Source organism: Marmota monax, unplaced genomic scaffold (assembly GCF_021218885.2).
Source record: "Marmota monax isolate L192 unplaced genomic scaffold, Marmota_monax_Labrador192_F-V1.1 WCK01_AAM20220418_F8-fsc00179, whole genome shotgun sequence".
NCBI lineage: Eukaryota > Metazoa > Chordata > Mammalia > Rodentia > Sciuridae > Marmota > Marmota monax.
Genome location: NW_026695200.1, coordinates 225,320 through 239,620, shown reverse-complemented (window position 1 = coordinate 239,620; position 14,301 = coordinate 225,320). Strand labels below are relative to the sequence as shown.

At 37.8% G+C, this 14,301-nt stretch overlaps 1 protein-coding gene across 1 annotated transcript; it reads left to right on the top strand.

The window, feature by feature from the left end:
• The first annotated feature begins 2,477 nt into the window (after positions 1–2,477).
• On the top strand, positions 2,478–14,099 carry Bcl2a1 (BCL2 related protein A1). Its single transcript, XM_046428835.2, has 2 exons — positions 2,478–3,125; positions 13,840–14,099. Exons 1-2 carry the CDS (start codon positions 2,706–2,708, stop codon positions 13,945–13,947), a joined length of 528 nt encoding a protein of 175 aa, XP_046284791.1. The 5' UTR covers positions 2,478–2,705; the 3' UTR covers positions 13,948–14,099.
• The last annotated feature ends 202 nt before the right edge of the window (positions 14,100–14,301 follow it).

The following is a 14,301-nucleotide window of genomic DNA, read 5'->3' as shown; positions in this document are numbered from 1 at the left end:
TTCAGAAATTCTCAGCACCATGGGAATGTCCTCCTGTCCTTTGGTGATTCCTATGGTACTCAAAGATGTTTTGAGTTGAGAAAGCAGCCTTCCCTTGGCTTCATGCTCCTGTGGGCTAATAGGCATAGACCAGGAGGAATTTTCCAGGGGGAAATTCTGGAGAAGTAACTTGGCTACCTAACTGCGTGTTCCTTTGTTCTATATGGATCCCATATCAGCCTGGGTTTTCCAAGAAGCAAATGCCATGAGCGGGTTGGATAGATGTATAAGAGATTTCTTTGTTGAGGAAAATGCTTGTGAGGGAAAATGGGGAAAGGGCAAAAGAAACTGGTGAGCTGTCTGATAGCAACACAGCACTGACCACTGTGAAGAAAAGAGAGAAGGAAGGAAGAGTAGGAAGAGTCCTAGACTACGGTGCAGTATCACAGAGTTTCTGCAAGCTGGTTGAGAGTCCTTGAATCAAAGTTACCTGTCAAAGGAATGTGTCTCAGTATTCCTGCCTAGCTGTTGCTGGCTGGGAACAGCCTGTGAGCCATGTGGCTTCAGTGCAAAGTCAGTGGTAGATTCAAAGCTCAGCGGCTGGGCCCTTAGTCAATTACTCTCCTGTAGGAGGTTTGAGAGGTGCATTTTCACGGCTTCCAAAAGTCCCCATTAACTAGCATCCAAAGTAGCCCCTCTTTCTTCCTCCTTAGCTCTGTGGTGATAGTTCAGGAATATAAGTTATATCTGAAAAAATCTCCCCTCTTTTCAGCTGTTGATAGGCACTACTGCAAAGAATAAAATCACTCCATGTATGGCTGGTGGAGGGAAGAGAATTCAATTTTTCCGAGGACCATGAATTTTCTCTAACCACTGACTATTTGGCTTGCAGCTGTCAGTCAGGAATGGTTCCCCACCTCCCCCAAGTATTTGGTTGCTGCCTTAATTGCTATGCTCTTGGGTGAGGAGGCTTGAAATCCACCCTAAAGTCCCCAATGCTCCTTTTAGCCACAAATTTCACCATCTCTGCCAAGCTTTTCTCAGAACTGCTGCCAAAGCTAAATAAAATGACAGATTTGCTTTTCACTTCAAACTGTGCACTTATGAAGTTATGCACTTACTTGGAAAAAAGATGACTGGGAAGCCAAATTTCTTGCTAGTCCATACAAAAACAATGGAGAGCCAGCATTGATTAAGTGCCTATACTTTACCAGTCATGGTGATAGGTGTATTACATTGATCATCTCTTTTAATTTCACCTCAACCCTCTGTGATCAGTATGGATTGATTCCTTTTACAAATTAATCCCCGGAGCAGGACACATGGTTTGGACAGGGAGAGGGATTTAGCCAGGACCAAGTTCAGTTTCTCAGACTCTAAAGCCAGTATTCTTTCCACTCCCACAATCTCTGACCCATACGTTGGATAACTTACCTGACTTAAAAATATGAATTAAGTAAGGCTTAAAGCCAGACTTTTTCCTATTTCATACACATAGAATCATATAATAGGTGACTTTCTGCTTATCTTCTCTCACTTAGCATAATGTTTTTGAGGTTCACCCATATTGCTGTTATGTACCAGTACTTTGCTTTTTATGACTGAATAATGTTCCATAACTTATTTATACATTTATCTGTTGATGAACATTTGTTATATTTCCAACTTTTGGTTATTATGAGTCACACTGCATGATCATTGATGTATAAGTCTTTGAATACCTGTTCTCAATTCTTTTGGGTATATACTATAGGGGGAGACAGAGAGATTCATCTACTTTCTCCTTAATTTCTATGTGCTCTCTTTGACTGGTCTAGGAATCCAGTTACTACAAGAGCTGATCCACAAGAGAATAGCATAAAAGTTTTAATTAGGTTACATACACTTGGGGATCTTCATAAGAGAACCAAGTCTGAAGAAATGGTCCAAGTGCCTTGTATTTATTCTTTTACACAAAGAAACATAAATTTGTGAAGGAATGACAGGACAAATGAGTATGTAGACTAGGACATTAAATTGTAGGGATGTTACTAAGAGGTATTTAGGGGTGGGGTGGGGATATAGTGGAAAATACTTCAAAGAGTTTGTTTATTCAGGTTCACTGCAACCTCAATTACCAGCCTCTGGTGGTCAAACCTATTTTCTGGCCTTGGTATGGAAAGGACATCCTGTCTGAAAGAATCTTTATGGCTTGTTGCATATAGCGAAAGAAGCCAAATGGCCTTTTCTGAAGTTTTAGTTCCTCAAGGGATTTCAGCCTGAAATAACAGGCCAATTTGGCATATTTTGAGATGACACATCTTCCACTCCTTCAATACCTATGAATGGAATTTCTGGCTGTTTTGGTAATCCTAAAATTAACTTTTTGAGGAACTGCCCAACCTTTTCACAGGATATGTACTCAATCTCCACTCCTGAGAGCAATGTATGAGGATCCTAATATCTCCACATCCTCACACTTGAGACTTTTAAAACTGAGTTCACAGGATGAGGAAGTGGCCTCTCTGAAATGTTTTCCTCTTTCACATTTGAACTTTCTCTTTCATATGCAGCCTACACTCGAAAGTGACTAGGAGGAAGGATACTATACCATGATGCAAACAGAAATTCCACCAGCTTCCAGATAACATGTGTCACGCCTCTGCCAAGCTATGTAAGCATTTACTTCGACTGGCCTCCACGGACTCCAGAGGAACCTGCTCCCGGCTGCTCTGCCCCAGGGGAAGATGAATGACTGTGAGTTCAGGTTCATCCACATGCTGGCTCAGGACTACCTGCAGCATGTCCTGCAGGTACCGCAACGTGGGTCAAGTCCCAACAAAACGTCCAAAGTGTTACAAAACGTGGCTTTCTCAGTCCAAAAAGAAGTTGAAAAGAATCTGAAACCATACTTGGACAATTTTGATGTGGTGTCTGCTGATACTGCCAGAACAATATTCAATCAAGTGATGGAAAAGGAATTTGAAGATGGCATCATGAACTGGGGAAGGATTGTGACCATATTTGCCTTCGGAGGAGTTCTGGTCAAGAAACTTCTGCGAGAGCGGATTGCCCCTGCTGTGGATTCCGACGAGGAGATCTCTTACTTTGTGGCTGAGTTCATTATGAATAATGCAGGAGAATGGATAAGGCAAAATGGAGGCTGGGTATGTGTGATGGAAATTTTTTTCATTGTTTGTACTGTGAAATAGGAATTCAGAGTTTCCTTGCTAATGGAAGCCACCATCACAAAACACCTACTTAAGAATTTAATTTTCTTTGGGTAGTTTGTTTTAGAAATTTTTAATTAAAAAAACCTAAAATCTTTCTGGCTTATTTCCAATGAATACTAGAACTTTTTAGCTGGAAAACCCTCACAGTTTTTATTTTGGACAGTATGAATTACAGTAATGAGGTCTGGGGACCTATAAAGCAGCTTTCTAATGCATCTTCAGAGTCAACAGCACAGGCAATCTAAAACTTACTTTTTGCTAGGGCTGTCACAACAATGTAGAATTAGTACAGAAACACTTGGTATTAGATGTTGTCATATGTAGGTATTTATTATGTTGAAAAAGATAAGTGTATATTTTTGCAAGTTCATTACTTACAAATTATTTTTTTGTCAGTTTTCTAATATAAAAATTCTGGACTGTGGCTAAAGAGAACCATTACTTAATATTTTTAAAATAAAAATTCACATTATTATCAGTACCTCAAAAAGCTAAGACTGTGTAGGGACCTATGAGAGAATTCATGTTGGTAAGAACCCTTTTTAAAATTTTTATTTTGGTATTTTTTATTTTTTTAGTGGCTCCCTTTCAAATACAGGAGATTGAAATGGTGTGTTTAAGACATGAGTTTCTGGTAGTGAAGATAAATGAGCTTCTTAAAAACTCCCTTCCCATTATATAAAATTTAAAGTATGCCTCGACAAAGTTATATGTAGAAATCAAACTCTCTCCTTGTCCAAGTGGTTGACTGGGAAATACAACCTCTCTGGCAGGAAAGAGCAGAGAATTTCTGGTTGCAGAAAAGAAGCCTTTTACAGCTGGATGTATATGCTTCCTTTTATGTCCCAATACACTACATTCTTAGTTTTTAAAAGCACCTATGTGCCCATGGAGCCTCTCTTCAAGGCCCAATCCTAACTCTCATCTATCCTAAGTGATAACTACTCTTGTCTATTATTTCACATGCAAAACATGCTATATCTATAGGAAATACCTAGCATTCTTTTTTCTAGAGGTAGGGTTTTATTATTTTGCCCAGATTGACCTCGAACTCCTGACCTCAAGCAATTCTCTGCCTTGACCTCCCAAGTAGCTGGAACCACAGGCATGGCACAGCATGCCTGGCTAACAGTTTGTTGTTGTTTGGTGGTGAGAATCAAACCCAAAGCTTTCCACAGGCTAATAACACACCCTACCACTGAGCAATACCCTCAGCCTCATAGTATTTCTTTGTGAAAAAATTTATATGTGTGTGTATGTGTGTGTGTGTGTGTGTTAAAATTCTACATGGTACTTAATTTTCAACTTATTTTTTTTCAACCAAGACTATTTATAATAGGATTTATTTATTTATTTATTTATAATGGAGATTGAACCCAGAGGCACTTTACCACTGAGCTACATTCCCAGTTCTCTTTAGTTTTATTTTGAGACAGATCATGCTAAATTGCTGACAATGGCCTTGAAATTGTTAACCTCTTGCCTCCTGGGGATTATGGGCCTGTGCCATTCTGTTCTGCTAAAATAGTATTCTTAAAAGTTTGTCATATATTCTGTTGTATGTAAATGCTGTTGAATAGTTGGCCATGTCTAGTTGGTGAAAATTTAGGTTATTTCCAGAGTTGTCTACCATGAACAATGCTTCACTGAATAATCTTTATATGTACCTTCCCTCCTGCATGTGTGGATTTTCTAGGGTGGATGTTGCTTTTCTGGGCTGTGGTACATGTCTATTGTTTACTGGATCCTTGCCCTCCAAAGTGGTTCTGGGAAGTTACACTCCCATCAGAAGCTTGTTAGAGTATCCAACATTTCCCTACATACCAGAAGACTAACATTACATTGTAGCAATCTGTCATAATTTCCCCAATTTGTCGGGTTAAAATAGATATATATTTAAACATATCTTGTTTTAATTCTTGTTTTTTTTTTAATAAGGCTAAATATCTTTTCATTTTGAGCATCTTTTCGTATGTTTACTAACAATTTCTAATTCTTCTTTAGGGATTTATCTGTTTATAGCCTTTGCCCATTTTCATTTTGTCTTTTTCTTACTGATCTATAGGAATTCTTTGAATATTCTGGATATTTTTTATTTATTTTTATATGTGACAGATATCTTCTAGTTTGTTGAGTATCTTTTCAAATGAACTATTCATGTCTTTAGTCATTATAAATATTTAAAAGTTTGATTCAGGTTAGGCATGGTGGCACATACCTGTAATCCCAGAGACTCAGGAGCCTGAGGCAGGAGGATCACAAGTTCAAGGCCAACCTCAACAACTAAGTGAGGCTTTAATTAACTTATCAAGACCATGTCCAAAATAAAAAATAGAAAGGGCTTGGGATGTTTCTCAGTGGTAAAGAGCTTCTGGGTTCAATTCCCCAGTATAAAAAAAAAGTTTGATGTAATCAGATTGATAAATCTTTTACTTGATACCATTTCCATTTTGTTTAAGGCCTTCTTGCCTAAGGATGGTGTTACTGCAACCAGTCTTCTTTTTTAATCATCTTCTTTTTCCTGGAATTCTTCTTTCTAACTCAGCCTGACTTAAGGCTGGGTGAAGCATGTGAGATGCTTAGCCATGTTTTCTTCTAGCTGACTGTGGGAAGCTGTACTGAAAGGCTGAGCAAAATTTCAGCATACTATATAGCTTTCAAGTGATAGCAACTATTCTCTAGCACAGAGGCCCACATATGAGCCTGCAAGCTCTCTATAGGCTTGGACTGTGTTCCTAGTGCTTGACATGCTACTTGGGAACACACAGTCAGTGAATGCATGTTACTTAAAAATTTAACTTTTTCACAATGAATTTTATGAGTTCCTGGAACTCATAGTGAATGGAGGCTGTTAAAAATGGTTCCTTAGAATGTCTAGAAATGTACTCTTATTTTGGAGGTGGTACTGGGGTTAGCAAACATGTGGCAGAAGAAAGCTCCCCCGACTGGAGATATAAATACACATAACTGCTTGCACACATACTCATCCTTTGTAACATTCTGTGCAGGCTCCCAGCTCTTCACTTTTACACCTGAGTAGCTTAGGTGTTATATGTGGTAGATAAACTTGCTAAGAGATCTTTTCAAAGCAATCTTGATATTTTGTTCCTAGCTCTCAGGAGACATTGATTCTGTTAATGACAGATAGAGCTCTTTTGAGTCAGTCGTACAGACATGGCAAACTGATATTATTTTCATAGTGTTGTTGACAAATATGCTTAAATGAATGAATTTACTCTTGAATGATTCATTTCATGGGAAATGTACAATCACATGCTTACCACTAGTTAAGTCAGGTGGCCCATAAAAAGAGGGAAAAGGCATTTCACAATTTTATCAAGCGAACACTGACTTCTCCCTTTTTTCCCTTCTGAGAAAAACTAAAAAAAACCCCACTGATCATAAAACACAAAATGTATGAACTAATTACATTTAAAACATGTCCAGAGACTTTATGAAAACTCTTGGATCAAAAATGTGGTATGGGGCTGGGTGTGGTGATGCACGCCTGTAATCCCAGGGGCTCGGGAGGTTGAAGCAGGAGTCTCAGCAACTTATGGAGACCCTAAGCAACTTAGTGAGACCCTGTCTCAAAAAAAAATAGGGATGTGGCTTAGAGGTTAGGTGCCCCTGGGTTCAATCCCTGGTTACCCCCCCGCCCAAAAAAAAAAAAGAAAAGAAAAAAATGTGGTATGGGAGCACAGCACACACGTAAGAGCTGATTCAGCACATTTGGGTTCATTCTAGACTCCAGTGCTTACTGTGTGACTTGAACAAGTTATGTGACTTCCCTAAATCTTGTTTTCTCCTCTGTGAAACTAGGAGAATATCGCAGCTTATCTTCTGTACTGATATAAGAATCAAATCACTAATGCAAAGCAAGAATACTGCAAATAAGAACCCAATATAAAACTTGAGTTACTCTTAATCAGTAGTAGTATTAGCTCGCTTCCATTGAAAGAATTTGATTAAATGTATTTAGTTTCCATAAGTTATATGACCAACTACAATTATTTATTAACCACCATGTAAAACAGGTGCACTAAAGGGAAAAAGTAAGGCCAGTGTAATAATAACAGGAATCATAATCTCATTCCTTATTGTTTCTTTTTTAAAATCAGCTTGACCTACTTTCTTTTCTTCCTTTCTTCCTTTTTAATTTCCTTCCTTCCTTCCTTCCTTCTTTCCTTCCAGATGTCTCATCTCTCTTTTTCTTCCTCTTTCACATTTACTATTATTTTCCATCCTCACTGCTAATTTGGAGTGCCGAAAATGGATAGGTTCTCGAAAGATCTGTTAGAAGAGTTAGTGTTATTTTTTAGCTGTCTTCAGCATTTAGATCTCTGGTACCAGCAGTTTGGGAGGCTGAGGCAAGAAGATCACAAGTTCAATGTCAGCCTCAGCAACTTCAGCAAGGCCTTAAGCAACTTAGTGAGTTTCTGTCTCAAAAATAAAAAGGACTGGGGATGTGGCTAAGTGGTTCAGTAACCCTGATTAAATCCCTAGGGGAGAGAGAGAGAGAGAGAGAGAGAGAGAGAGAGAGAGAGAGAAGAATTTTTTTTTCTCCCTTGCGTGGTGCTGGGGATTGAACCTAGGATCTTTTGCATGCAGGCAAGTTCACCACTGAACTACATCTACAGCCAAAAGGTTGGTTGTAGAAGCCATTAGAATGTGCTTTAGCAGCTCAGGGCAGGCCCAGGAATTCAGGACTAGGCTGGATTACCTAGTGAGTTCCTATCTCAAAAAATATGTTTTTGAACAGCAACTTTTGTCTTGCCCCTTTGGATCATCCTTCCTCTTGAGCCAGGTAACTTTCCTCCCTTCACTCCTTTCAATGGAGCACTCTTCTGTGCCTGTCTGCACTCCTGGAGTGGAAAGAATTCTCAGCCCATAGCTCACACAGGAGTAATCATGTCTACTTAATGCATCACTATATACCTCATGCTTAGCATAGGGCCGTTTGCATAGAAGGTACCCAACTAATATTTGTGGATGGAATGAATCAGTGACCTAATATTGGAACAGGAGATTTGAATTCCAATTTTCTTTCCTTATCACAGGTATAAACTTGAGTAGATTACTGAAGTACCTGAGACTCATCTTCCTTAAATAATGCATGTTATAAAAAGAAATTAAAAAAAAATAATGCATGTTATAATAAAATATGATATGCTATAACATAGCAATATATTTTATATACAGTATATTATGAAGACAGTACCTACTTTGGAAGGGAAGGTAAAGGACTAGAAAACATTTCTGTAAAAGTGTCTGGTGAACTGTCAGCTATGAGGGTTATATGAGAAAGTCCAAGAAGTTTTGACATATAATTATTGAAACTAAACACCAAAAGAAAGCCCCTTTAAAGTAGAGATGTACACAGTTGGTGATTTCCAAGTAACCAGAATATTAAAGCTTGGGTCATAAGAGTTAAGCCAAGAGATTATCTCTCTTTCCCTTCTTTCTCCCTCCCTCCCTCCCTCCCTCCCTTCCTTCCTTCCTTCCTTCCTCCCTTCTCTTCTGTCTCTCTTGCTCTAATTAATGGTCAGGTCAACTTGAGGCCAAGTGAATGGGCAGATTGGGCATACAGAGACAAGTAGATGATTGACTAAAGTATAAAGATCTAACAGTGATATAATCTTGGGGCTGGGGCTGGGCCTCAGTGGTAGCACACTTGCCTGATATGTGTGAGGCACTGGGTTCGATTCTCAGCACCACGTTATAAATAAATAAAAAAATCATAAATAGATAAAAAAATAAAGATCTATCAACAACTAAAAAATATTTTAAAAAAAGATGTTAATAGTGATATAATCTTAAATATTGGGTGTGTCCTTTGATTAAATTGATCTTGCAGTCAAATGCTTATATTTCTTTTGAATTTTAACTTGAGAGTTTGAAATCATTTAGTAAAAAATAAGGTGAAATATAATTGCGATCACGTTGAAATGCCTGGTTTTGATCCAAGAGTCAGAGGAAAAAATCTTCCTGCAGGTTCTTTTAGAGAGCTCTCTAACTTTGGGAGTCAGCCTTGACGTCTTTCCCTCAGACCCCATGTCCAATCTGTCAGCAAAGAGTGTCCGTCCAGGGCCTTGAGGCTGCCTTCCTCTCCCACTTGACTCCATCACTAGGCTCCTAGCAATCTCCCTCCTTCCATTCTTCCCCTGCTAAGATTCTGTTGTTTGCATAGCAGCCAGAGTGATATTTTAAAACTTGAATTAGATCATGTCCTGGCCTAAGCAAAACCCTCCAAGATGCCCCTTCACCTTGGGAACAAAAACACAAAGTTGTGACCCCCAAACCCAAAGGCTTACACCATCTAGCCTTCAAACACCTCCCAAATCTCATTTTCTATGAATCTCTTCTGAGCTGTTGTAGCCCCGGATTCCTTGGATAAGCTCAGCACATTCTACCCTCAAGGCCTTTGCACTTGCTATTGCCTCTGCCTGGAATAATCTCCCCCCAGATGTTTGCATGGCTCCCTTCTTCCCTGCCCTTCCTCTTCCCTTTTTCCCTCTGCTCCAAGGCTGCCTCCTCAGAGAAGTCTTCAGTGATCACTCCATCTAAGGCAGTACCACTGCTACTCTCCGTCCCATGCCTACAGTGTTTCCTTCCTAACAGTTTTCACAGCTGTACACATTACATATTTATTTTCTTATCAGCTTATTATCTGTCTCTGTGATGAGAATTTAAGCTTAGGGAGGGCAGGGATCCTGGGTATTTTGTTCACCACTGTTTCCCATGCTTCAAATAGTACCTGGGATGTAGTCAGTGTTCAGTGAATATTTCTTAAGTGAATAAAGGAGCAAATAATCTCTAGAGAATTGGAAATAATATTATGGTATTATAATATAGTGTTTGCCAATAGATTTGGAAAAGTTTGAAGTTTCTGATTTTCTTCACATTATTGATATAAGGCATATTGTAGTCTGTTTTCTGCTGCTATAACAGAATATTACAGTCAGGGTAAATTATAGGGAAAAGAAATTTTCTGAGAGGCTGGGAACTATCAAATAGATAGACTATATTTGGCGAAGGCCTCTTTGCCACACTGCAGTATGGTAGAAGGTATCACATGGAAAGAGACAGAGACAGACAGACAGAAAGACAGACACATAAAGGGAAAATAAAAGGAGGCTGAACCTCCTCCCTTGTATAATTCTACATGCTTCTTCAATAACAGCCGTAATATATAGGGCGGGACCCCCATGACCTAAGCAACTCTTCAAGGTTGATCTTAAGATCACACAATTTTAATGGCAATTAAAATTCAACTGGGTTTTGGAGGGGACATTCAAACTATAGCAGTCTCATATATTAGTTTATGCTTTAGGTTTTCTTAAAACCAGAGTAGCTTAATTTAACCAACTATCACTATTCCCAGAAATGTTCCCTGGACATTCCTTGTTTACTAGGATAATACTGAATCCTTATTTATACATATATTTTTATATAATGATCTTAAGATACAAATTGCATCATTAAAGGAAATATTTTTGAAAAGAATTTTTTTTAAAAAATACTTATTGTTTTTTAGATTTCGGCGGACACAACATCTTTGTATGTGGTGCCGAGGATCGAACCCGGGCCGCACGTATGCCAGGCGAGCGCGATACCGCTTGAGCCACATCCCCAGCCCTGAAAAGAATATCTTTAAAAAGCATATTTAAAAAAAAATAAATAAAATAAAAAGCATATTTTAAGGAGGAAAAAAAAATCACCCCCACTACTATCACATATCCACATGTGGATATGATATTTATATGTAAAAAATAATTAGGGTATACATAGCAGTTTATTTTTTAAAAATTAACTAATTAATTTTACAGAAGAATGCATTTTGACATACATTACACAAATGGAGCACAACTTCTGATTCCTCTGGCTGTACATGGAGCAGTTTCTTTATATTATAAATATTTTTAACATTGTCTCACATATTTCAGGTTAACATTTCTAATGTCTATAGAACATTTCACTAATTTAAGGTGACATGATTTACTTAAACAATTCCCAATTTTTGGACATTTGGGTTGTTTCCAACAGTTTTTCCTTATAGAAATAATGATTTGGGGGCTGGGGTTGTAGCTCAGTGGTAGAGTACTCACCTAGTATGCATGAGGCACTGGGTTCAATCCTCAGAATCACATAAATGTAAATAAAGATATTGTGTCCACATAAACCTAAAAAATAAACATTAAAAAAAAGAAATAATGATTTGAGGGGCTGGGGTTGTGGCTCAGTCGTAGAGCGCTCGCCTAGCACATGCGAGACACTGTTTGATGACTTATGTTTGATGACTTTCTGTTTCATTGATCCTCAGCACCACATAAAAATAAATAAAATAAAGGCATTGTGTCCAACTAAAACTAAAAAAAAAAATTAAAAAAAAAAGAAATAATGATTTCATAGTGAACATGGGTATGTTTACCTTTCCCCTCCCCCAAGTATTTTGAACCATTGTCTAATGATAACTTTCTCACAGTGGAGTGAGTGGTTCATAAGAAACGAGCATTACATTACTCATACCTACTGGATACATATTGCTTTCCAAAAGGATTGTACCAAAGGAACAACATCAGCATTGGGCAGTATTATTAAAAAATAATTTATTTCATAGGCTTAAAACAAAGCCAATTTAATAGATCTAAGAAACAATAAGATTGTAGTAAAATTGAATTTCTTTAATTGCTAGTAATATCAAACTTTCCCCCATAGATTTGTTAATGACTTATGTTTGATGACTTTCTGTTTCATTGGAATGAACTCTTTCATAGTAAATGTAAATATTTTCTCAATCTGTTGTTCTTTTGGTTTTTCATAGTTTAAAAAATGGTTTCATCTTGGGGCTGAAGTTGTGGCTCAGTGGTAGAGCTCTTGCCTAGCAGGCATGAGGCACTGGGTTTGATCCTCAGCACCACATAAAAATTAATACAATTAAGGTATTGTGCCCATCTACAACTAAAAAAAAAATTTAAAAGTGGTTTCATCTTCATGGCTGGATTTGTCCATTTTTCCTCTGTTCACTTTTTTTACTTTAGAAGTTCAATGCATATAAAAGGTGACATATTACCTGCCCCATCAAATAGACAACAATCATTGTTATATTAGTTTGAAGTCACTTTAGGGCTGGGGTTGTAGATCAGTGGTAGAGCACTTGACTAACACGTGTGAAGCACTGGGTTCAATCCTCAGCACCACACCATATAAAAGTAAATAAATAAAATAAAGGTAATGTATCCATCTACAACTAAAAAAATTTTTTAAAAAGTCATTTTAGAGGGGATTATTATACTTGCCAGATGTGGGCTTTTTCTAATTTCATAATGTGGGGAATTCTAGGAAGGGAGCAATGAAATGTCTACATACCTAGAATGTGTGGGAAAATATGAGTGTGTAATGGTGGAAGGGGAAGAGGAAGAAGAGAGGAGCAGTTTCTTCATGCCCTAACATACAGCATGACAGACAGCATGTGCCTCAGAGCATGAGACTACCCTTAGCACATAGGCAGAGCTGGTTTCCTTAGGCAATCCTTCAGATGGAAAATCCCGTCTGATGCCTATCCGCTCTGCCAGCAATCTTACAAAGATGATTCCAGGGCACTGCAGGACTCTCCAATCTCTTCTATCAAAGAGATGTTTGGCTCACTTTTTAGTATTAGTCATGCTAGGCTATGAACTACCTTGGGGGCATTTATAACCCTAGATTCTGGAACTTACAAAATGTAGGGCAAACATTTGCTAGATGAACCTTTCAAAAAACCATTTTAACGATTTTCTAATCCTTTTGGTGCTTGTTTGGAAATGCAGGGAGTGGAAAGAAGTGGAATATTTGCATTCCAATCCAGGTCCTACAGAGTTGGGTTATTTTAGATAGCTTACATTTTTCTGGGCCTCAATTTTCTCATTTGTTGAAATAAGAGAGGGCATAAGCTGGAAGTAATTTTCAATAAGGATGTTTTATAATCATAGTTCATAAATTAACTGAATACAATATACAGCTCATTGGGTTATACTATTTTTTTGAAAAACTATGTCTGGTCTCAAAAGGGAATGAATTGCAATAGAAATAGTCATCAGCCTTTTCGTAGGCTCAAAAACACTTGTTTAATTTAGGTTTACCATGAGTCCTCATAATTCTCAATATGATAGTGTATAAATATAAATACATATTTCGATGCGAGGCAATTGAAAGAGAAAGAAAAAACTGAATTTGTTCCCTCTAGAGCTGTGCTTCTGTGCTGACTTGCTGTGCAGTCACATGTGGCTGCTGAATAATTGCAATGTGGTTGGTCTGCATTAAGGTGGAAGGACTTTGAATATTTGCTATGAAAAAAAATTCATTAATGATTTATACTGTTTTGAAATAATATTTTGAATATATTAAATATATCTTAAAATTATTTTCCCCCATTTCTTTTTATTTTTTCACATGTGGCTGCAAAAAAACATTAAAACCACAAGAATTCAAAATATGGCTAAGGCTATATTTCTATTGTATGATGCTACTTGAGAGAGGTAGAGAACAATGACAGAGCAAAATGTATAGAGCGGAGTAGCTATTTGCATCATTTAAATGAAAGTTTCTTTGCTTTTTTAAAACTTAGCCTCTGCTAATTTTAAAAATGTTATGTTTTATTCTCTCCTAGGAAAATGGCTTTGTAAAGAAGTTTGAACCTAAATCTGGCTGGTTGACTTTTCTGGGAGTTACAGGGCAGATCTGTGAGATGCTGTCTCTCCTGAAGCAATACTATTGACCAAAAAGACACTGGCTGTTTCGAGAACTGTTGCCAACATGTGTGACTTCTGCTTTTAAACAAACAGCTTTGATGATGTAACTTGACTTTACAGAGTTAAGGACACTTGGTCCTCATTTTAATGAATAAATTGTATGTATTTGTTCTCTCTATGTGATGTATGTCTTAATCTTTTAAGCTGTCTGGAACCTGAGCAAAAGGGCTCAGCCCAATACAGGAGTCAGGTATTGAAGTAAAGGATGATGACCTAGAAGGAGGTGTCTTTTGTGCCCCATGGCAGACTCTTTCTTAAGGCTATGCTCATCATCCTAATTTGTTCTCTGGGTCTCTAGCCTGAAGAGCACAGGGGCCCAC

Excerpts from the sequence above, each read along its gene's own strand:
- Bcl2a1 (XM_046428835.2), top strand. The coding sequence starts at position 2,706 with ATGAATGACTGTGAGTTCAGGTTCATCCACATGCTGGCTCAGGACTAC. Across the intron at positions 3,126-13,839 it reads TAAGGCAAAATGGAGGCTGG|GAAAATGGCTTTGTAAAGAA; the intron begins GTATGTGTGATG and ends ATTCTCTCCTAG.